At 40.0% G+C, this 23,600-nt stretch overlaps 1 protein-coding gene across 2 annotated transcripts in view; it reads left to right on the top strand.

Moving 5' to 3' along the window:
- The window catches only part of LOC140729619 (uncharacterized), a 207,573-nt gene that overhangs the window by 107,852 nt on the left and 76,121 nt on the right, over positions 1–23,600 (top strand). For both annotated transcript variants that reach the window (XR_012099371.1, XM_073049583.1), the window contains 2 exons: positions 18,958–19,006; positions 19,706–19,826. Coding sequence is in view for 1 of the 2 variants with exons in the window: in XM_073049583.1 (XP_072905684.1) it covers positions 18,958–19,006; positions 19,706–19,826 (170 nt within the window). In the remaining variant the exon portion in view is untranslated. The remainder of the gene's footprint in view (positions 1–18,957; positions 19,007–19,705; positions 19,827–23,600) is intronic.

Genomic DNA, 23,600 nt, shown 5'->3' with positions numbered 1-23,600 from the left:
GGACTGCTGCATGTTCCCTCAACTTCCCTTTCTGAAGTCCATAATTCCTTAGTCTTACTGACATTGAGTGCAAGGTTGTTGCGAGACCACTCTACCAATTGATCTATCTCACTCCTGTACTCCTGAAATGTGTGATTTCAGCAGTTTTCTGTAAATTGTTCCTTGAAGACAGCCATAAAGTATTTAATTTCTGTACCCTTCCTTGATTCACAAGCTGTATTCTGCTGTTTGCCTGCAAGAGAACCATATTCTTTTGTGTTTTCTCCCCTTTTTACATCTCATCAGGGTGACAAGAGAGACTCCTGATACTGGAAATCTGGATCAACACACACACAAAATGTTGAAGGAACTCAATGGGTCAGGCAGCATCAGTCCTGATGAAGGGTCTCTGCCAGAAACGTCAACTGTTCATTTTCCTCCATAGATGCTGCCTGAACCACTGAATTTCTCTGGCATTTTGTGTATGTTATTACTTATCAGTAGAACTGTTTAAAGGCTAATTATTCATTCAATCATTTGTGAATAGTTCAAAGTTCAAAGTAAATTCATTATCAAAGTACATATTTGTCACAATGTACTACCCTGAGATACATATTCTTGCAGTCATTCACAGAAAATACAAAGAAGAACAATAGTCATTGAAAAACCGCACACAACAAAGATGGATGAACAGCCAGTGTGCAAAAGACAATAAATCGTGCAAATACATACTAGTAATATGATAATTAATAAATACATAAATAAGCACTAAATATTGAGAAAACGAGTTATAGATCCCTTAAAAGTGTGCCCATAGGTTGTGTAATCTGTTCAGTGATGGGGTGAGTGAGGTTATCCCCTCTAGTTCCTAATGGCTGTGGGGTAATAACTGTTCCTGAACCTGGTGGTGTGGGACTTTTGCCTAATTTTAGCAATAAGAAGAGAGATTGGCCTGTATGGTGGGGGTCCTTGATGATAGCTGCTGCTTTCCTGCAACAGCACTCCTAGTAAATGTGCTCAATGGTGGGGAGGACTTTATTTGAAATGGACTGGGTGTATCCACTACTTTTTGTAGGTTTTTCAGTTCAAGGGCATTGGTGTTCCCATGATCACGATGCAACCAGTCAGTATACTCTCCATCACAAATTTAGATAAGTTAGTCAAAGTTTTAGATGACATGTCAAATCTGCGCAAGTTTCTAAGAAAGTAGTGCCACTGCTGTGCCTTCTATACAATGGCACTTGCCTGCTGAACCCAGGATAGATCCTTTGAAATGAGAACACCGAGGAATTTTAAGTTGCTGGACCCTCTCCACCTCTTAACCCCTGATGAAGACTGACTCATGGACTTCTAGTTTCTTCCTCCTGTAGTTAATGATAAGCCAGATTTTGAACCTCCCTCCAATATGTTGGTTCACCACCAACTTTGATTTGGTCCACGACGGTGGTGTCGTCAGCAAACTTAAATATGGCATTTCAAATTCATGATCAATTGTGATAGTTAAACAAATTCAGTTAGAACAGACAAGGCAGGACAATTGATGTGTTATAACTGTGCAATTATAGGAACTGTTGAAAATTTTATGATCCATGGTAAGCATATCTATATTGAATATACAACATTGAGTATGTTGCTCAAGGAATTTTAGTTCAGATTTGGAATTCCTGGCTAATACATGCAATTCAACAAGGAGATAAAAAGTTACCAGGTTATTTTGTTCCAGGAGAATTTCAAACCCATTACTGTGGAATTTATTTATCACAATGTATGTAATAGTGAGGCTAAGAGCAGAGTAAGTCAGCTTCGCACTTAGTCAACAGGTGTGCAATTCTTGTAGCCTATGTCAGTGAAAAAAGAATTAGAAGTGAAAGGGGACAGTGTAGTTCAGGTTTCAAGATTCAAGATTGTTTAATGTCATTTCCAGTACACAAATGTAAAGGAAAATGAAATAATTGTTACTCCAGATCTGAGTTCATCAATCGCTACATCATCACTAAACAAACACAATAAGATAAAGAACATAATAATAACAATGATAATAATAAACACAATAAATATAAATATGTAAAATAGCTTATATACATACAAGCTGGATGAACTCAGCAGGTCGGGCAGCATCCGTTGAAATAAGTAGTCAACGTTTCGGGCCGAAACCTTTCATCAGGACTGAAGATTGAGGGGGTAGGGGCCCTATAAAGAAGGTGGGGGAGGGTGGAAGGTGCCACGTGAAAAACCAATCAGAGGAAAGATCAAGGGGTGGGGGAGGGGAAGCAGGGAGGGGATAGGCTGGAGAGGTGAAGAAGGAATGTAAGGGGAAAGCACTGTGGGTAGTAGAAGAAGGCAGAATCATGAGAGAGGTGATAGGCAGCTAGAAGAGGAGGCAGAGTGAAAGTGGGATGGTGGAAGAGAGAGGGAGGAAATTACCAGAAGTTGGAGAATTCAATGTTCATACCAAGGGGCTGGAGACTACCTAGACGGTATATGAGGTGTTGCTCCTCCAACCTGAGTTTGGCCTCATCATGGCAGCAGAGGAGGCCATGTATGGACATATCTGAATGAGAACGTGAAGCAGAGCTGAAGTGGGTGGCAACCGGGAGATCCTGTCTGTTGTGGCGGACGGAGCGGAGGTGCTCAATGAAGCGGTCCCCCAATCTTCATCGGGTCTCGCCTGCTTCCCCTCCCCCAACCCCTTGATCTTTCCTCTGATTGGTTTTTCACCTGACTCCTTCCACCCTCCCCCCACATTCTTTATAAGGCCCCTACCCCCTCCTTCCTTAGTCCTGACGAAGGGTCTCGGCCCGAAATGTCGACTGCTCATTTCAACAGATGCTGCCCAACCTACTGGGTTCATCCAGCTTGTTTGTACATGTTGATTTGACCACAGCATCTGCAGTGTACTTTGAGCTTATATACATAGATTTTTGTATGTTCTTAAAGTGATGCTATGCACAGGTTTGGCTGTACATGTGTTCTGAGATCATGAAAGTTTGTGAAAATGTGCACTTCAGGGAGATTGAAACTGCTCACAATTTCTACTGCTGTGGCATCGGTGTAAAGAGAGGTGTGAATGGTGCAAGTTTGCCTGAAGTCAATAAATCTTCTTTATCTTTTTGACATTGAGGAAGAGGTTATTTGCCTCGCACCAGGCCTCGAGCTCTTCTACTTCTTCTCTCTAGTTCATCTCATTGTTGTTGGTGATGAGCCCCACCACTGCCATGTGATTGATGAACTTGACAATCTGATTACTATGGTGTTTGGCCGTGCAGTTATGTGTGAGCAGTGTGTACAGCAACGGACTCAGCACATATCCCTGGGGGGCACCAGGGAAGTCCAACACCTAGCCGCACTGTCGTGTATTTAGACCAAGGAGTCTGGGAGTGTTTGCTAAGGTCTGTGGAGTAGTTGAGTTGAATGCTGAACTGAAATCCAGAAAAAGCATTCTGATATAAGTGTCCTTGTTTGCTAGCTCTGTTCACTGAAACTTCCATCCAGATTTCTTCAGTGTCAAGGCTAAGGACATTTTGTCAGAGCTAGAGACAGAGTGGAAGAAGAAAGACCATTTGTTGTCATCTTTTGTCAAAACCAGCAACATAGATACCGTGAAGAAGAAGGTGATGCTAAGGGAGTATGAAAACTAAGGTACTTAGTTTTAAAGTACTAAGGAGCACAAAACTAATATCCTCTGGATTTTAACCTGAGCTACGTGCATTTGGCATTGACCAGGTCAACATTATTAGAGGGTTGGATGAGTAGTTCAGAGATTTATCTGGGTACAATGGTTTTAGTATATAGGATATTGGCACCAGTATTGGGAAAACAGAAAGCTGTTCCATGAGGATGTATTTCATTTGAGTTTCAATGGCACCAGCAAATTGAATACGTAGTCCTGTAGAAAAAAAATTGAAACTAAATAGTTAGGGAAGAGATTCCAGTGAGAGGCAATCTAAAAATATCAAGCACAGGAGAATGATAACAGGAATATGTCAAGAATGAAGATAAGGCAGCATTGAAAAGGGATAATAAATAAGAAGCAGGACAGGCTAATTGTTACTTTGAACCTCTTCTGCCATTCAACAAGATCCTGGCTGATCTTTTGTCTCAATATAATTTTCCTACAGAACTTCCCTATTAAAACAGCAAAGTACCTGTATATAAATGTAAGGGTATACCTCCAGGTAGAGTAAAACTGAGTAAAATAGAAAGAAGACAAAACCAAAAACTTCTTATCTGAGTACGTACAGCATTTGTAACAAGACAGATGAATTATGAATATGATTGAATTGCTTTTACAGAAATTAACAAAGTTAGTATGGGTCTCTTACAGATAAAGACAGAAATAAATCACATTAAGGTATATAATGGCATAAAAACAAAATTAAAATAACAGAATAAATTTGTGAAGATCTAAGAGTGAACCATAAAAAACCTAAATGCTCTTTCACATCTCAATAATTGTATGGAGGTTTACAAATAGCACTAACATTTAAAGGAAATGTTTTTTTTGTTCTAAATACAGTTCGTTTACTACCTCAAGTATGTGGTGTACTCTGCTGTGTTACTAAGACTGATCTACAAATTAAATTAAATCTTTGTGGTTTGTGAAGTGCTGATAATAAAACCTTAACCATTTTAATACCAATTGTCTAAAGGAGAAAACCTTTTAAACACATTTTAAAGTAATGAAGTAATCATAATATGTTTAATTGTAAAATATCACAGAAATATTCCAATCATTGGTAACAAAGATACAAATAAAAGAACACACAAAATGCTGGAGGAACTCAGCAGGCTAGGCAGCATCTATAGAAAAAAGTACAGCTAACGTTTCAGCCCAAAACAGCGACTGTACTTTTTTCTATAGACGCTGCCTGGCCTGCTGAGTTCCTCCAGCATTTTGTGCCTGTTGCTTGGATTTCCAGCATCTGCAGATTTTCTCTGTTTGTGATACAGACAAAGGGATTCCTTTTTAATAATTTGCTAATATAGAAGATGCAGGCAAAAGTTCATCAGCTACCACTGTTATTCTTGCTTCAGTGCAGCAGAACTCAAGCAGTGTAGGTAAAAACAAAGTACATTTGATATCATTGCAGAGTGAGCCAGTTAGTGGTGTACTGGCATCCACATCAGACTTAGAGGCGTGTTGTCCTGGTTTCGAATCCAGCTGGCTCCTTGCACGCTTTCCATCCATTCTGGGTTTAGCATCAAGCTAGCAACTCAGCTTCATAAAAAAAAACAGACAAAAATGCTAAAGAAACAGCAAGGTTGCTGCCCGCTGCACCACAAGTAGTTGTTTAAGAACTATCAAATGAAGGTGCAGGAGTAAATTATAAAAGACAAAAGCTTAAGAAGTCTTTTACATCACCAAAGCTTCATTGGAGCAGCAGTGCGTGATTGACAAATACATGTTTTGTGTGAGGGAATTCCATTGCAAAAATGCACACATCATTACTGTAGACTGGGGGAGAAGTGGGTAATACGTGGATAATGACTTGCAAAGATGCACAGAAGTGAATAGGGTGAGGGCATCAAGGATGGATCAAGAACTCAAGGGTTGAGTTCAGGTCATGGGACAGTGAATGGCTGCTGGGAGTAGGAGGAGCATCAGGATTCTGTTTGAGTTGATATATGACTGAGGTCAGGACATAGTGGTTGGAGATCTAATTGGCTATAGGGGATGTTGATCATAGTCATATGTTGCTGATGCAGAAGCCTTTGGCCCTTCAGCCCAACTGGACCATTCTGACCAAGTTCTCTGTATAAGCTATTCTGATTTGCCTGCAATTGGCCCATTTCACTCTGCACCTTTCCTATCCATGTACCTGCTCAAGTGCCTTTTAGATGTTGTTAACTACTCTCAATGACAGATCATTCCATGTACAGGCTACCTTCTGGATGAGAAAGTTGCCCCCTTGTTTGTATTAAATCTCTCCCTTTGCACTCTAAATCTATCCCCTCCAGTTCATAAAACCCCACCCTGGGTGAAAGACTGCATGTGTTCATGCTATTTATGCCCCTCGTGATTTTATTTGCACTTCTATAATATCACCTCTTAGTCTCCATGTTCCCAACCTGCTTAACCTCTCTCCTTAATGAAAAATGTTACAGTAATAGAGAGGTATTAGGTAATGGAAAGATTCCATTGAAAATTTTAAGAGTGATTTTGGTGGCAGATGAAGACAAGGTAGGCCATCAGGCACATTGTTAACCAGGGTTTGGGATGTAATTTTGGATATGAACAGCAATATTTCAGAGCCAGAAGAGATTTATTATCACTGACATAGGATGTTAAATTTGTTTCTTGTAGCAGCAGTACAGTGCAAAAATATATAAATCTATAAATTACAAAAATAAACCGTGCAAAAAAGGAATAATTAGGTGATATTCATGACTATTCAGAAATCTGATTGTGGTGGGGCAGAAGCTGTTCCTAATTCTTGGACTATGGGTCTTCAAGCTCTTGTACTTCCTCCCTGATGGTAGTAATGAGAAAAGGGTTTGTCCCAGGTAGTTTTGATCCTTAATAATGGAGCTGACCTTCTTGGAGCATTGTCTTTTGAAATGTCCTCGATGGTGGAAAGTGTTGTGCTCATGAGGGAACTGGCTAACTCCATAACCCTCTGCAGCCTCTTGCAAAATACCCCACTTTGTGCTGCCTTTGTGTTGATGTGTTAGACCCAGGGTAGATCCCCTGAGATGTTAACATCCAGGAACTTAGTTGTTCACCCTTTTCACTGCTGATCCTTCATTGAGGATTAGCATGTGTTCTTCTGATTTCCCCTTTCTGAAGTTCACAATTAGTTCCTTTCTCTTGCTGATGGTAAGTGTGAGGTTGTTGTTGCAGAACCACTCAACCAGCCAATCTGCCTCACTCCTATAAGCCTTCTTGCCAATGGTGTCATTGGAAAATTTATAGATAGCTTAGTCAGAGTGTAGAGAGAGTAGAGTGATAGTCTAAGCTCACATCCTTGAGGTTATTACCTGTTGTTATAACAGTATGTTATAATGTTATAACAAGCTCAGCAAAATCTATGAAGTTTGTGGATGCAATGTAAGATAAAAAGTTGACAGTTGATTTGTTTGTTAACTTCAAATTTGAATTACAAGTAAAATTTTATTCTTAAAATCTGCAACTTTTGGAATGAAATATTGATTGACTAGAATAAAATTGCAAATATAATTTTTATATATCATGACCATAACTACTAACTACTGAGGGAGAATCATATAATAAATTAACAAGAGCTTACACCTTGAACTCATAAACCAACGATAAGACTTCTCTCACAATGTCATTGGAATCCCTTTTTTGAATTACAGCTTTGAATGTAACCACAACATCCGTTACTTGTATTGGTTAAAGAGTCACACGTCTACCACAATACTTGCTGCAAAATGCAAAATGTATGTACATTTGAAGCCATTAGTAAGTTCGCAGCATGTGGGAAAAGAATGACTCGAGTATATTAAATGGACGAAAGTCATACTCAATACCTTCTGAGCAAATGAAAGAGCTTAGACTGGTAGTGAAAGGTAGTATCTGTGGATTTTACTGTAAAAGTTCATGAAGTTACTTCAGGAATCTTTTGTACCAGAGGAGAAAACTATAATTAACCCTTCAGTGGCACAGTACTCTTGCTGTAATACAATTTTAAAAATTGGAGCAGACTTGATGGGCCAAATGGCTTAATTCTGCTCCTATATCTTATGGTCTAGGGCTTAAGATGAATTCAGAGTTCGAGATATAGGTTAATTGTTTCTGAATACATATTAATTATTTCCCAAATGCTTGTTCATATGTACAGCCTGTACATAAGATGGGTGTTTGTAAGCTGGTGTGTAATAACATCAGTAAATGGATATTAAAGGCAAAACATTTGACCAAATGTTGTGACTGCTTTGAGATGACATCTTACTGCGCCATGAACTCTGGTTGCTATTGTGCCTGCCTATATTTTCCATCAACAGAGTGAGAAATGATGCATGGCTGTGTATCTTAAATATTTATAAATGAGAAATAATGAATGACTAGGCACTTTAAATATTTTGCCATCCTGGAGCATTTTCTGCACAGAAGCAACAGCCAGTCTGCTAAGCAGGAAGTAGCTGCATGAGTCAATTCGTTCTCAGACATCAAAAGATCAAAATGAGGGTAATCACCTCAGGAAATTGGCCAAGATCAAACTATCCAGAATTTCACTACATCAAATAAATGGACAAAGTATGTGCATCTATAAAAGTTACCTTTTTTTTTGCTGCTGTAACTGAATCTGGATGAATGATTAGCCCTAGAAATCATGGGAAAGTAGCCTGCCTGGTCTGTATTCTGGCAAGAGGTGGTAATAAGAGAGTGACACATTTTTACATGTTTTTACTCAGTTCTCACCTGATAATCATAGTATTGTTTCTCTATTTTTATTTTTAGCATTTCTGTCCTCTAAACTTTTATAGGGAAAAAAACACTCAAAACCACCAAGTGATCTGGTAACTGGAAACTCAATTTGGTTCAATTTGTTTTTCAGAAAGATTTGTCAAAATTGCAGGAGAATTGAGACTGGCCCTTTAAGTACTTTGGAGCATTCAACATTAATAATAAAGACCAGTTCCTAAGAGAGTAAACAATGCCAGTTATTGCTTAGATCAGTATAGTTAAGGATTGTTGAAGGTACAGGAAAATTACTCTTACTCTTATTTCAAACTAAATCTATTTATGTAATCCTATTGGAATGCACATATAGTATGCTTATACGTCGTTAACAATGTATCATATGGCTTTTGGATGCTACATTTTGATGCAGATTTCAAACTTACAAGTATTCTATAACCACCTAGACAATATGAGCAGACCAGAAATGCAGAAATTCTGTGTCTTAATTTTTGTAGCTTGCATGCCAGCTTAATGTAAAGCCAAAACCAAGTATTAAATCTGTGGCTGCTTTAATCATGTGCATGTGGGGATTTCTATAGCACGGGTCTCATGCTAGTCAAGTGTTATAGAAATCTCGCAAGAAATTTTAGCATGATTCAAAAATGACAGAACTAGATAGTTCAATGTTTAAAGTTCAAACAGAATCAATGAAAGATCGCACCAACTTGGGCAGGCATTCAATCAGTGTGCAAAAGAGAATGAACTGTGCAAATACAAAAAGAAAAAAAGAATGGTAATATATAACTAACCAATAAATATCAAGAACATGTGATAAAAAGTCCTTGAAATTCAGTCCATAGGTTATGGGAACATGTTAATGATGGGGCAAGTGAAGTTGAGTGGAGTTATCCTCTTTGGTTCCAGAGCCTGATGGTTGAGGGGTAGTTGCTGTTCCTGAACTTTGTGGTGTGAGTCCTGAGTCTCCTCTACTTTCTTCCTGATGGCAGCAGAAAGGTCACCACATTCTTTCTGGGCAGCAGTATAATTGAAACCTGCTTGAAAGCTGGCAGATACCTCAGATTGCCAAAGCAAGAGGTTAAAGATCTCAGTAAACACTCCAGCCAGGTGATCAACACAGGTCTTTTGTATTTGTTCAATTATCCAGACTGGGCTACATGCCTTTCCTGGGTTCATCCTCTGTGGTGAACTACATATACCTGTCTGGACATGCCCCCCCCCCCCCCCCCCGCTGACTGCTCCTGTGGCTCCTCCCACAGACCCCGGTATAAAGGCGATTGAGGCCTGAGCCCTGCCCTCAGTCTCCAGGATGTAGCATGGTGGTCAATTGCTGCTTGTTCTTTCTTCCAGTCAATAAAAGCCGATATCTCGCCTCACGTCTCAGAGAGTTACTGATGGTGTATCACCCTCTTGAAGGCTACTTGCACATTAGCCTCAGAGACTGAAATTGAGGATGTGGGAGTTTGTGATGTTCATGTTTTGACAGTCAAAGTGAACCTAAAAAGCATTGAAATAGATTGCATGGTTTACGTTTTTGAACTGGTAACTGTGTGACTGAAATTCGAGGCGGGGCTAGCTTTAAGTCTGCTGATTTTACCATGTTTGCCAAAGCAATAAGTCTACTGCTTGTTGCATATCCAGGTTGTGGCCTGTTCAAGTGTTAATCAGGCCTGAGTGGACTAAACTGGGAATACAAAGGCAGCACACAACACAGATTCAACTGGTCAACAGAAAGTAAATATTGATGGGGGGGAAACCAGGAATGTAAAATTGGCAGCCAATGTAGGCCCATTAATTTTGTACCAGCTAGGTTAGGTTAAAATCTTACCCATTTCAATATACTGGTCAGCCATATATAGGCACAAGAACCTGCAGATGCTGGAGTCTGGAGGAAAAAAATAACCTGTTGGAAAAACTTCAACAACTCAAGCAGCATATGTGGAGGCAAAGGAATGGGTATCATTTTAGGTCAAGTTCCTGTATCAGAAATGGGAATGTAGAGAAAAGAATGTTGCTATACAGAAGAGAGGAGAGATGACTTTGGTTGGAAGGCAATAGGAATACCATAGGAAGTGAGTGAGAGATGGAGAGGATAATGGTCAGATGGAGCTGTGGAGAAGAGAGAAGGGGGTGGGGTTCTGGTTGTATGACATACAAAGTTGCCATTAAAGTAAGAATTAAAATATGATTTAATTCCATTTTCAATGTCATTTAATTGGAATGGTGTAGAATTAAGTGGAAGTAGATTTTTAAAAATTAGGTTCATGGTAAATGAGTTAACATCAGGGTCAGTTTTATGATTAGGCATTGCTGTCTGAAATGTGAACATCAGAGGTATGAATTATTGAAGATAAATGATATACTTGAAATGCCACAAAGTGCATCACAGTTAGTTCTTGTTGAGTGCAATTATAGTTACGTGGAAACATCGGAGTCTTTGTCATTGCTTTAATTCTTTAATATGGATTGATACTTTTTCTAGTTGCTATTACTAAGGAGAAAGTACTTGGGAAACTGAAAGAACTGAAGATGGATAAGGTGCTTAAGTAGGGTTCTGAAAGATATAATTTAAGAGATCACTAGATTCTGGATGGTTCCAGAGGACCTCCTCTCTTTAAAAAGTGAAGGCAGGAAAAAGAAAGGAAATTATTGGCCAATTAGTCTGACTTCAGAGCTTGGGAAGATGTTGGAATCCATTATCGGGTTAAAGAGAGGCAAGACTGCGCAAGTGTGTGACGTCAGCCAGGAGAGGGGGAAAAGTTTAAAAAGAAGACCGTCATATCCAGCGGACAGCGGAGTGAGAGGGTAGCAGAGTGTTAGGGCTTTGGCTCAAACGGAGCTTAGGCAGTAACGGGATGAGGCAAGGTAGGTTTACCTGTGTTAATTGCGGAAAGGAAGTAGTGTGTGAGGCTGGTGTTCTGTGCTTGATGTCAGATGTGGGAAGTCCTGGAGTCTCCCAACCTTCTGGACAGGCATATCTGCACCCGGAGTGTCGAGCTGCAGCTCCTAAGGGACCACGTTGGGAAACTGGAGTTGCAGCTTGATGACCTTTGTCTGGTCAAGGAGAGCAAAGAGATGATAGAAAGGAGTTATAGGCAGGTGGTCACACTGGGGCCACGGGAGATAGACAAGTGGGTAACAGTCAGGAGAAGGAAGGGGAAGAGTCAAGTACCAGAGAGTACCCCTGTGGCTGTCCCCCTGAACAATAAGTACTCCTGTTTGAGTACTGTTGTGGGGGGGAACAGCCTGCCTGGAGAAGCAACAGTGGCCGTGCCTCAGGCACAGAGTCTGGCCCAGTGGCTCAGAAGGGTAGGGAAAGGAAGAGAAAGGCAGTACTGATAGGAGACTCTATAGTTAGGGGGTCAGACAGGTAATTCTGTGGACGCAGGAAAGAAACTCAGATGGTAGTTTGCCTCCCAGGTTCCAGGGTCCAGGATGTTTCAGATCGCGTCCACGATATCCTGCAGTGGGAGGGAGAACGGCCAGAGGTCATGGTACATATTGGTACCAATGACATGGGTAAGAAAAGGGAAGAGGTCCTGAAAGCAGACTAGAGGGAGTTAGGAAGGAAGTTGAGAAGCAAGATCGGAAAGGTAGTAATCTCAGGATTACTGCCTCTGCAACATGACAGTGAGTATAGGAATAGAATGAGGTGGAGGATAAATGCGTGGCTGAGGGATTGGAGCAGGGGGTGGGGATTCAGATTTCTGGATCATTGGGACTTATTTTGGAGCAGGTGTGACCTGTACAAAAAAGACAAATTGCACTTGAATCCCAGGGGACCAATATCCTGGTGGGGAGGTTTGCAAGGATACTGGGAAGAGTTTAAACTAGAATTGTTGGGGGGGGGTGGGAACCAAACTGAAGAGACTGGGGAAGAGGCGGTTGACTCTCAAATAGAGAAAGCTTGGACACAGTGTGTGAGAGAGGATAGGCAGGTGATAGAGAAGGGACGCGCTCAGAATGACGGTTTGAAATGTGTCTATTTTAATGTAAGGAGTATTGTGAACAAAGCGGATGAGCTTAGAGCGTGGATCAGTGCTTGGGTCTATGATGTTACAAAGACTTGGATAGCTCAGGGACAGGAATGGTTACTTCAAGTGCCGGGTTTTAAATGTTTCAGAAAGGACAGGGAGGGAGGCAAAAGAGGTGGGGGTGTGGTACTGTTGATCAGAGATAGTGTCACGGCTGCAGAAAAGGTGGCCATCATGGAGGAATTGTCTATGGAGTCTCTGTGGGTGGCGGTTAGGAACAGGAAGGGGTCAATAACTCTACTGGGTGTTTTTTGTAGACTGTCCAATAGTAACAGGGATATCAAGGAGCAGATAGAGAAACAAATCCTGGAAAGGTGTAATAAAAACAGAGTTGTCATGGTGGGAGATTTTAATTTCCCAAATATCGATTGGCATCTCCCTGGAGCAAAGGGTTTAAATGGGGTGGAGTTTGTTAGGTGTGTTCAGGAAGGTTTTTTGATACAATATGTAGATAAGCCTGCAAGAGGAGAGACTGTACTTGATTTGGTGTTGGAAAATGAACCTGGTCAGGTGTCAGATCTCTCAGTGGGAGAGCATTCTGGAGATAGTGATCATAATTCTATCTCCGTTACAACAGCATTGGAGAGAGATAGGAACAGACAAGTTAGAAAAGCACTTAATTGAAGTAATGGGAATTATGAGGCTATCAGGCAGGAACTTGGAAGCTTAAATTGGGAACAGATGTTCTCAGGGAAAGGTATGGAAGAAATGTGGTAAATGTTCAGGAGATATTTGTGTGGAGTTCTGCATAGGTACGTTCCAATGAGACAGGAAAGTTATGGCAGGGTACAGGAACCGTGGCATACAAAGACTGCAGTAAATCTAGTCAAGAAGAAAAGAAAAGCTTGTGAAAGGTTCAGAGAGCTAGGTAATGTTAGAGATCTAGAAGATTATAAGGCTAACAGGAAGGAACTTAAGTAGGAAATTAGGAGAGCCAGAAGGGGCAATGAGAAGGCCTTGGTGGGCAGGATTAAGGAAAACCCCAAGGCATACTACAAGTATGTGAAGAGCAAGAGGATAGGATGTGAAAGAATAGTACCTATCAAGTGTGACAGTGGGAAAGTGTGTATGGAACTGGAAGAAATAGCAGAAGTACTTAATGAATACTTTACTTCAGTATTTACTATGGAAAAGGATCTTGGTGATTGTAGTGATGACTTGCAGTGGACTGAAAAGCTTGAGCACGTAGAAAGAGGCTGTGCTGGAACTTTTGGAAAGCATCAAGTTGAATAAGTTGCCGGAACCAGATGAGCTGTACCCCAGGCTACTGCGGGAGGCAAGGGAGGAGATTGCTGTGCCTCTGGCAATGATCTTTGCATCATCAGTGGGGACAGGAGTGGTTCCGGAAGATTGGAGGGTTGCGGATGTTGTTCCCTTGTACAAGAAAGGGAGTAGAGATAGCCCAGGAAATTATAGACCAGTGAGTCTTTCTTCAGTGGTTGATAAGTTGATGGAGAAAATCCTGAGAGGCAGGATTTATGAACATTTGGAGAGGTATAATATGATTAGGAGTAGTCAGCATGGCTTTGTCAAGGGTAGGTTGTGCCTTATGAGCCTGAGTGAATTTTTTGAGGATGTGACTAAACACATTGATGAAAGAAGAACAGTAGATGTAGTGTATATGGATTTCAGCAAGGCATTTGATAAGGTACCCCATGCAAGGCTTATTGAGAAAGTAAGGAGGCATGGGATCCATGGGGACATTGCTTTGTGGATCCAGAACTGGCTTGCCCACAGAAGGCAAAGAGTGGTTGTAGACAGGTCATAATCTGCATGGAGGTCAGTGACCAGTGGTGTGCCTCAGGGATCTGTTCTGGGACCCTTATTCTTCATGATTTTTTGAATGACCTGGATGAGGAAGTGGAGGGATGGGTTAGTAAGTTTGCTGATGACACTAATGTTAGGGGTGTTGTGGTTAATATCAGAGGTTACAGCGGGACATTGATAGGATGCGAAACTGGCCTGAGAAGTGGCAGATGGAGTTCAACCTAGATAAGTGTGAAGTGGTTCATTTTGGTAGGTCAAATATGATGGCAGAATATAGTATTAATGGTAAGACTCTTGGTAGTGTGGAGGATCGGAGGGATCTTGGGGTCCGAGTCCACAGGACGCTCAAAGCAGCTGCACAGGTTGACTCTGTGATTAAGAGGGTATACAGTGTATTGGCCTTCATCAATCGTGGAATTGAACTTAGGAGCCAAGAGGTAATGTTGCAGCTATATAGGACCCTGCTCAGACTCCACTTGGAGTACGGTGCTTTGTTCTGGTCACCTCACTACAGGAAGGATGTGGAAACCATAGAAAGGGTGCAGAGGAGATTTACAAGGATGCTGTCTGGATTGGGGTGCATGCCTTACGAAAACAGGTTGAGTGAACTTGGCCTTTTCTCCTTGGAGTGACAGAGGATGAGAGGTGACCTGATAGAGGTGTATAAGATGACGAGAGGCATTAATCGTGTGGATAGTCAGCGGTTAAGAGCCCCAAATTTCTTGGTGTTCACCTGGCGGAGAATCTCACCTGGTCCTTCAACACCAGCTCCATAGCAAAGAAAGCCCAGCAGCGTCTCTACTTTCTGCAAAGGCTGAGGAAAGTCCATCTCCCACCCCCCATCCTCATCACATTCTACAGGGGTTGTATTGAGAGCATCCTGAGCAGCTGCATCACTGCCTGGTTCAGAAATTGCACCATCTTGGATCGCAAGACCCTGCAACGGATAGTGAGGTCGGCTGAGAAGATCATCGGGGTCTCTCTTCCCGCCATCATGGACATTTACACTACACGCTGCATCTGCAAAGGTAACAGCATTATGAAGGACCCCATGCACCCCTCATACAATCTCTTCTCCCTCCTGCCGTCTGGAAAAAGGCTCCAAAGCATTCGGGCTCTCACGACCAGACTATGTAACAGTTTCTTTCCCCAAGCTATCAGACTCCTCAATACCCAGAGCCTGGACTGACACCTTGCCCTATTGTCCTGTTTATTATTGATTGTAATGCCTGCACTGTTTTTGTGCACTTTATGCAGTCCTGTGTAGGTCTGTAGTCTAGTGTAGTTTTCTCTGTGTTGTTTTTTTACGTAGTTCAGTCTAGTAAACTACTAGACTACATGGTCCTAAAAAATGTTGCCTCATTTTTATTATGTACTGTACCAGCAGTTATGTTGGAAATGACAATAAAAGTGACTTGATTTGACTTGACTTGACTTTTTCCCAGGGCCGAAATGGCTGCCACAAGAAAGCACAGGTTTAAGGTACTTGGGAGTAGGTACAGAGGAGATGTCAGGGGTAATTTTTTTATGCAGAGAGTGGTGAGTGTGTGAAATGGGCTGCCAGCAACAGTGGTGGAAGCAGATACGATAGGGTCTTTTAAGAGACTTTTGGATAGGTACATGGAGCTTAGAAAAATAGAGGGCTATGGGTAACCCGAGTAATTTCTAAGGTAGGGATATGTTCAGCACAACTTAGTTGGCCAAAGGGCCTGTATTGTGCTGTAGGTTTTCTATGTTTCTTTTCTATTAAGGATGAGGTTTTGGGGTACTTGGAAAGATATGGTAAAATATCCCAAAGTCAGCTTTGTTTCCTTAAAGGAGTGCATGCCTGACAGTTGTAGCAATTTTTTTAGGGAATAGCAAGCAAAATAGACAGTCAGCAAATGGTGTTTAATTGGACTTTCATGTCTTTGACAAGATGCCATGTATGATGCTGCTGAACAAGATAGGAGCCCATGGTATTATAAGACAGGTACTAGCATGGATACGGTATTGGCTGACTAGCAGCAGGCAAAAAGTAGGAATAAAGGAAGCCTCTTCTGGCTGGCTTCCTGGACTAGTGTGGTCTACAGGGGTTGATGGGGGGACTGTTACCTTTCATGTTATATGCTAAATAATTTGGATAATGGAATTAATGACTTCGTGGCCAATTATGTGGACAACACAAAGATGAGTGGAGGTGCTGCAAGATAGCTATAGAAGTACTTGGACTGGTTGGGAGAATGGGCAAAGATTTGGCAGATGAAATATAGTGTAGGTAATGTTTGGTAAAGCATGTTTGGTAGAAGGAATAAAGGCATAGCTTATTTTCTAAATAAAGAGAGAACTCAGAAATCAGAAGTGCAAAGGGACTTAGGAGTCCTTGTGCAGGGTTCCCTAAAGGTTATTAGTAGTAAGCAAGACAAATGCAATGTCAGTATTCATTTTGGGAGGCCTAGAATATAAGAGCAAAGATGAAATACTCAGGCTTTATAAGGCATTGGTCGGACTATATTGGGAGCAGTATCTAAGGAAAGATATGCTGGCATTGAACAAGATCCAGAAGAGGTTTATGAGTATTCCAGGGATAAAAGGATTAAGGTATGAGGAACATTTGATGGCTCTTGGCCAGTACTCATTGAAGTTTATTGGAATGAGAGGGAATCTCATTGAAACCTACCAAATATTGATATGCCTAAATGGAGAGGAGTTGGAGAGGATGCTTCCAATTGTGGAAGTCTGGGATCAGAGTGCACAGCCTTAGAATAAAATGACATCCCTTTAGAGCAGAGATGAGGATAAATGAGAACATAAATAAATAATAAATAGATAAGGAGGAACTAGTGGAATCAATTGCCACAGACAGCTGTGGAGGCCAAATTATTGGGTGTGTTTAAAGCAGAGGTTGACAGGTTTTTGATCAGTAAGAACATCAATGGTTTTGGAGACACTAGGGAAGAGTGGGGTTGAGAGGGAAGACTAAACCAGTCAAGACTGAATGACGGAGCAGACTCAAGGGCCAAATGGTCTAATTCTACTCTTGCCTTATAGTCTTGTGGCCTATGCTTATAGTATCTTTCCTTTAGTAAATCATTATGGCTCGATCAGTTACTTTAAAATAAGGTATCATTATTACTGCCTAAAACCAGGTATGTACTTGCAAATCTTTCTTTATGTCCACGAATGAACCACATATTGTTTGAGTAAATTGGTTTTAGAAAATATGAATCCACTGCATTTTGTGCATCTACCCTTAGGCCCACATACATAATGGGCACATCCCTTCTCACCATTGGTCATATCTACAGGAGGCACTGCATCAAGAAGGCAGATTTATCATTGAAGAGCCCCACAATCTGGGCCATGCCATCTTGTGATATTTACAATAGGGCAGGAGGTACAGAAGCCTGAAGTTGCAAATCACAAGGTTCACGTACAGCTATTTCCCTTCAACTATCTGGTTTTTGAACCAACTAGCAAAGCAGCAGTCACTACAGTTTGACCATATTATGACCACTTTGACCACGTTGCACTAAAATAGATTTTTTTGCTCTAATTATTTTCTGTTAAAAATTGTATTATTATTTATTATTGTTTTTCTTGTGAATGTTGCTTATATATTGATATGTGCCTGTGAAGATGCTGCAAGCAGGTTTTTAATTGCACCTGTACATACTTGTACTTGTGCATATGACAATAAGCTTGACTTTGACTCTATTTGATTTTCATGGCTGTTCTTTTTGCATTGGTCTGTGTCTTTTCACATAGCAAAACTTGCAGTGCATCATGGCTCTGCTACTAACAACCAAGTGCTGGCTAAGTTCCAGACCTGAGAGTTCATCAGGGTTCTCAAGTTTCTCAGTGTTTCTCAACTTAAATTTTCAAGTCAGACCAAAGAAACTGCTGTGCAAGCATCATATGTTTGCGGTGTTTTAATTTTTCTGCTGCTCGTGAATTCTCATCTGAAATTATTGGCAATTTCAATCAAATTTATATTTAAAGAGTGCCCATTTTCAGCAGTGAGTACAATGTTAAGAACCGTTAACAAAAGATCAGAGCAGTGGAATATTCAGCCTACCACTTTTTCAGGGTCATCAAGGTCAAGGGTTTCAAATTCTCTAGTATCATAGCACATACTCTGCATTTAAAAAATTTTGTTCAGATTGCTACTTCCTTTCTTTTGAAATCTTATAGGTATCTAAATTAAGCCTTGCTTTAGCTAACTTTTCAATCCCAGTCCCTGAATGGCTAAAATCCATTCTTTATTGAATACAACCTTTATCACACACTGTTCAACAAGCATTTTAATAGCACATAAAATATCAAAAACAAATGTAACTTCCTATAAATAATAATAAAATATGCAGTCTATAGGTATGTAGAATAATATGTGCTGTTCATCCATAATACTCCTATCTCCTCTGCTGTGCTAGGGTAAGAATACGAATGTTGAGTTGGACTGGTTGATGTTTGGTATATGTTAGAAAAAAGTTCCAGGATTTCTGTGCACAAGTTAATTGCAATATTCATATTCAAATGTCTCATTTGATATGCTCAAACAACGTCCCTGATCCATTGCTTTGGAAGAACACATATACTGTACCATTGTTAATATTTTTCACGTTCCAGTCGTCTGTATAATAGTGACCATTCTGCCAAACTAAAAGTGAGATCTAGCTTTGATTTGGGTCTTACTTGCAATCGTACAACAGTTGTTTAATGTAATAGAGACAAATACTAAATAACAGAGAGCGTTGTTCAACTGTATCATCTAAATTGCATCACCTCTAATTATAGTTAATTTCCTTTAAACAGACAGCAAGCTTTATTTCATGTACTCATCGCCTATTCTGTATACAATACGGTAAGAATATTTAGTTTACAGATTCTTTATAGTAATGTTACACAAATAACCCAATGTTACAAAGCTCATTCCGTGATAGAGGCTAGGACTCTTCATCAGGACTGGAAGGGAGAGGGGAAGAAGCCAGATTAAGAAGTTGGGTGAGGGAACGGTTTACAAACTAGAAGGTGATAGGTGCCTAATATTATTTTATTACTGCAGGGGAAACAGCAGTTATATTTACAAATCATCCCATGTCACTTTGTAGTAGTTGTGTCAATAAAAATTTGACAATAAGCTCAGCAACAGAAAAAGGGGAAGCTGACAAAAGCTTGAATAAAGAGACATTTTAAATAATCGTTTTTGAAAAGAAGGAAGATAGAGAAAAGCTGAGCGTTCTTAAGAGTCCAAGGCAGCTTAGAACGTAATTACCAATATTAAGATTATTGATAATTGGGTTTGAGACTTTATTGAAGAGACACTCTTCCATGTTTCTTATGAAATGGAAACATAAAACAGCTAAAGCCATATCTATCTAACATAATCTAAAACAATAATCAGTATCCCTTTTCTTAGTAAAACAGTACATATTAAATATTTGTGATAAATTTTAAGGCAATTTTTCTGTAAAGGATAGTGTTATTAAATTCTTTACGATCTAATTTATTACAAATTCATTTCCTCTTTCTGTTATATTTAAAAACGAACATGGTTTTCAAGGAGGTGAGCTACTGTCAAGGAATGAGCCAGCTTGCAGCCATTCTGCTCATGTATTTGAATGAAGAAGATGCATTTTGGGCTCTTTCTCAACTACTGACTGATCAGAAGCATGCAATGCATGGTAAGTGCCTCAGCATTCGGAGAGGAAGTGAAATATTTATCAGTGCCCTAACTTCCTGATCAAGTATTAATTTATGCAAATTCACATTTTCATTTGTTGTAAATTGTAAGAATCCTAAGTGTACATCATGAGATGTTTTAATGTAAGGTTAGATTGGAAATGCTATGGTTGTTTTATTTCAAGCAAAGAAAATTAAATCATGATTGATTTATATGAATCAGAGAAACTGTTCCTGAAGAAGGATCTCAGCCTGGCTATATAGATGCTGCCTGACCTGCTGAGTTCCTCCAGCATTTTGTGTGTTTCTCTGCATTTCCAGCAACTGCAGACTTTCCCATGTTAACTGTTCCTATTAAAGGGTGGTTCAAGGATCAGCAGAAATATATTCAAAATCTGACACAAAAGTACTGGCGATGTGAGGAAAAGCTTTTATGCAGAGAGCAATTATGAGTTGGAACTAGCTGCCTATAGGTGTGGTGGAAACATGTTTCCTGAGAAGAATATTGTGTATGACTATCGGAAAAGAATGAGGGAACAAGACTAACAAGATTATTCTGTTTAGAACTGGCATAGCATCAAGTGGCCAAATGACCACATTTGTGCCATAAGAGTTCCATGATTTTAAGCACAGCAATTTGAAATAAAGAGTTTGCTAAATTTAAGTCATGTCAGAAAGTCACAAGTTGCATCGTCAAACAGGGATGGTAGCTAAAGCATAGCTTGCACAACATACAAATTCAGAGATGTTGGAGAGTAAAATGATAGAAATAGAATCAAAATTAAATACAGATATTTGATGGCAGTAAAACACTTAAAATTTGCAAAAATATAAAATAACTATTGTTAAAGGAACAAGTAAAGAATAAATAATAAGAAAAAACAATAATGAGGAGAACTGTTACTTTTTTCTATTCATCCTCAATTTTTACAATTCTATCATGTGCATTACCATGCGTTGACTGGGTGGCGGGGTCAAGATAAGTCTCTATCAAAGGAGGTGTAAGACGCTCCTTCCCTCTGCTAGCCTGTAGGTCACCCTTGGGCAAGGCGTAGCACCTGCTTAGCTCCCTGACCAGCATCATGTGAAGCCATGGGAGCAGGTGATGGATAGTCACATGAGTAACTGGTGCATATCACGTACTGGTAATGCAATCACTGACACCAGGTAAACAATCTCTGAAGAATGTTGGTAGTAGCTGGGCTCATCTGTCTTGTAGAGACACTGTCCAGAAGAATTTATCAAAAGCAATCATGGTTATGAAAAGCCATGATTGCCCATGTCCTATGACAGAGCACATAATAAATGAGCAATTATGTGCATGTTTCATTTCAGTTGCCAGCTTTTCTCTAGAACACTTAATTTATAATACCACTCAAAAAGAAACATTCTTTGATTTAATGTGAGTATTGGAAATTTAGGGGGAAGAAAAGCATGACGATGAATTGTTTAAAGATATTTATCAGGTGATTTTAGAGATTTAAACTGTAACGTCAATTCAGCAAAATAAGTTAAGCCAAGAGGACTACTTTGAAGTATGCCAGTTTTCCAACATTGGTGCCAACAGTAGCTGTTTCCATTCTTTACTTGGAGTTTGCTGTTGCAGCAAAGGGATAATGTGGAAAATAATTCCATTAATCACAGTAACACTGTTGTTCAAAGTAACTGTTCTACAATGAGCTGTAACTGAGTATTTTATCAATTGACCTATCTGTGAGAAGTATCCAAAAGGTAAAATAAATTGATCTTCTAAAATGTAGATTATTATATGCCCTTCTGCTAATAAACCCAAGGTAATAAAGAGTTACTATCTTAGCCAATAATAAAGGACATGTGCAGAGGAAATTACTATTAAACAGCAGCATGATATGATCTCAAATTGGAGTAAAGTTATGGCATTAAATTTGTCCTTGCTGATGAAGTAGAGATAAGCATTAAATACTCTCAACTGGTAACACCAGGGATTTAGCAAATGTTAAAACACAAGAATACAACTGCAGATGCTGTGGATCAAAGAATACGTACACTCCGGTTGCCACCCACTTCAACTCTGCCTCTCATTCCCATCTAGATATGTCCATACATGGCCTCCTCTACTCCCATGATGAGGCCAAACTCAGGTTGGATGAGCAACACCTCATCTACCGTCTGGGTAGCCTCCAGCTTGGTGGTATGAACATTGAATTCTCGAATTTCTGGTAATTCCCTCCCTCTCCCCCTCCCCCCATCCTAGGTCCCTCTCTGCCCCTCTCCCCTTTCAACTTTCTGCTCCTTTATCTCTACAGTTCTTTCATGCTTATCCCCTCCCCCTTTTATCCTTCCTCTGATTGGTTCTCCACCTGGCACCTCTAGCCCTTCCCCCTCCCCTATCTCTATTACTGGGCTTCGGCCCTCTCTTCCCCCCCATTCCTGATGAAGGGTCTCGGCCCGAAACATTGGCTACTCTTTTCTCACAGATGCTGCCTGACCTGCTGAGTTCTTCCAGCATCGTGTACGTATTCTAGCAAATGTTAATCTGTTTCTTAGATTTTCCAGTATTTGTTACTCCTCAGTGCTGACAATGCATTTGAATAAAATGGGTAGGAAAACTTCTTATAATATCACTCTTTATTAAGAACATTCTCAGTGATTTACAGTCAATGACAGCTTTTTTCAACTTGACAGAAAAATAAAGATGGTTCTTGCATGTCGTGTAAAATATATTCTTTGACCGTAACATTTATATAGATCATCATACTAATGTATATGGAGTAAACTTGTTTCAGCATTTTCTTTTGGAAAATTTAGTATCAGGTGTGATTAAGATACATTTTTATGGGTGATCTTACATCTATGTTAGAGTGTAAGGGTAACAGCAACTAGAGACCACAATGATTATAACATAATGCAAAAAGAGACTCTTATTATCCAAACACCCTTAAGACTCTTAACAGTTATTACCTCTCAAAAGTCAGGCTCTTGAACCAGAGGGGATAACTTAACTCATCTTCACTCACCCCATCACTGAACTGCTCTCACAACCTATGAACTCACTTTCATGGATTCCTCATCTCATGTTCTCAATACTTATTGTTTAATTACTATTATTATTATTATTATTATTATTATTTCTTTTTTTAATTTTGTTTTGTATTTGCACAGCTTGTTGATCTTTGCATCTTTGCACAGTGGGTGTTTGTCCATCCTGCTGGGTGTGGTCTTTCATCGTTTCTATTGTGTTTCTGGTATTTACTGTGAATGCCTGCAAGAAGATAAATCTCAGGGTTGTATATGGTGACGTATATGTACTTTGATAATAAATTTACTTTTAATTTTGAAAGCATGTTTACTTTTACATGCTGAAACGTAGACTCATGTCAAGGAAGACTGAAGCCTTACCCAATAATTTTTTTCCGCACAATGCTGCATCTCACTTTCAACAAGCTTTCTACTGAAGCTAATTTATAAGACAAATGGGAAACTGTTCAAACTGTGTTGTCTCCAACTCAGCCAGACACTTAATGTTGTGGCAACTACAATCATCAAGCTGCATTACCCCTTTGAGACTTGTGCACATACATTGTCAGAGGCTAAACACCAAGTCATCAACCACAGAGTGCCCCACACACTAAATATTTAATTGAACAGAGGTCCTTTACCAAATCTCTCCCACTGCACATCATTGCTCCAACAATAAACATGGATGATGATACCCTCAAGTCTAGGCTATTTTGCATGTGTCAAGAGCTACCTCTCAGCAAAGTAGGCATTAATTATGAAATTAACCTGTGCCTTCT

This window comes from Hemitrygon akajei, chromosome 6, assembly GCF_048418815.1.
Source record: "Hemitrygon akajei chromosome 6, sHemAka1.3, whole genome shotgun sequence".
Classification (NCBI taxonomy): Eukaryota; Metazoa; Chordata; class Chondrichthyes; order Myliobatiformes; family Dasyatidae; genus Hemitrygon; species Hemitrygon akajei.
Note: the sequence above shows the minus strand (reverse complement) of the source record. Positions and strands in the feature narration are given on the sequence as shown.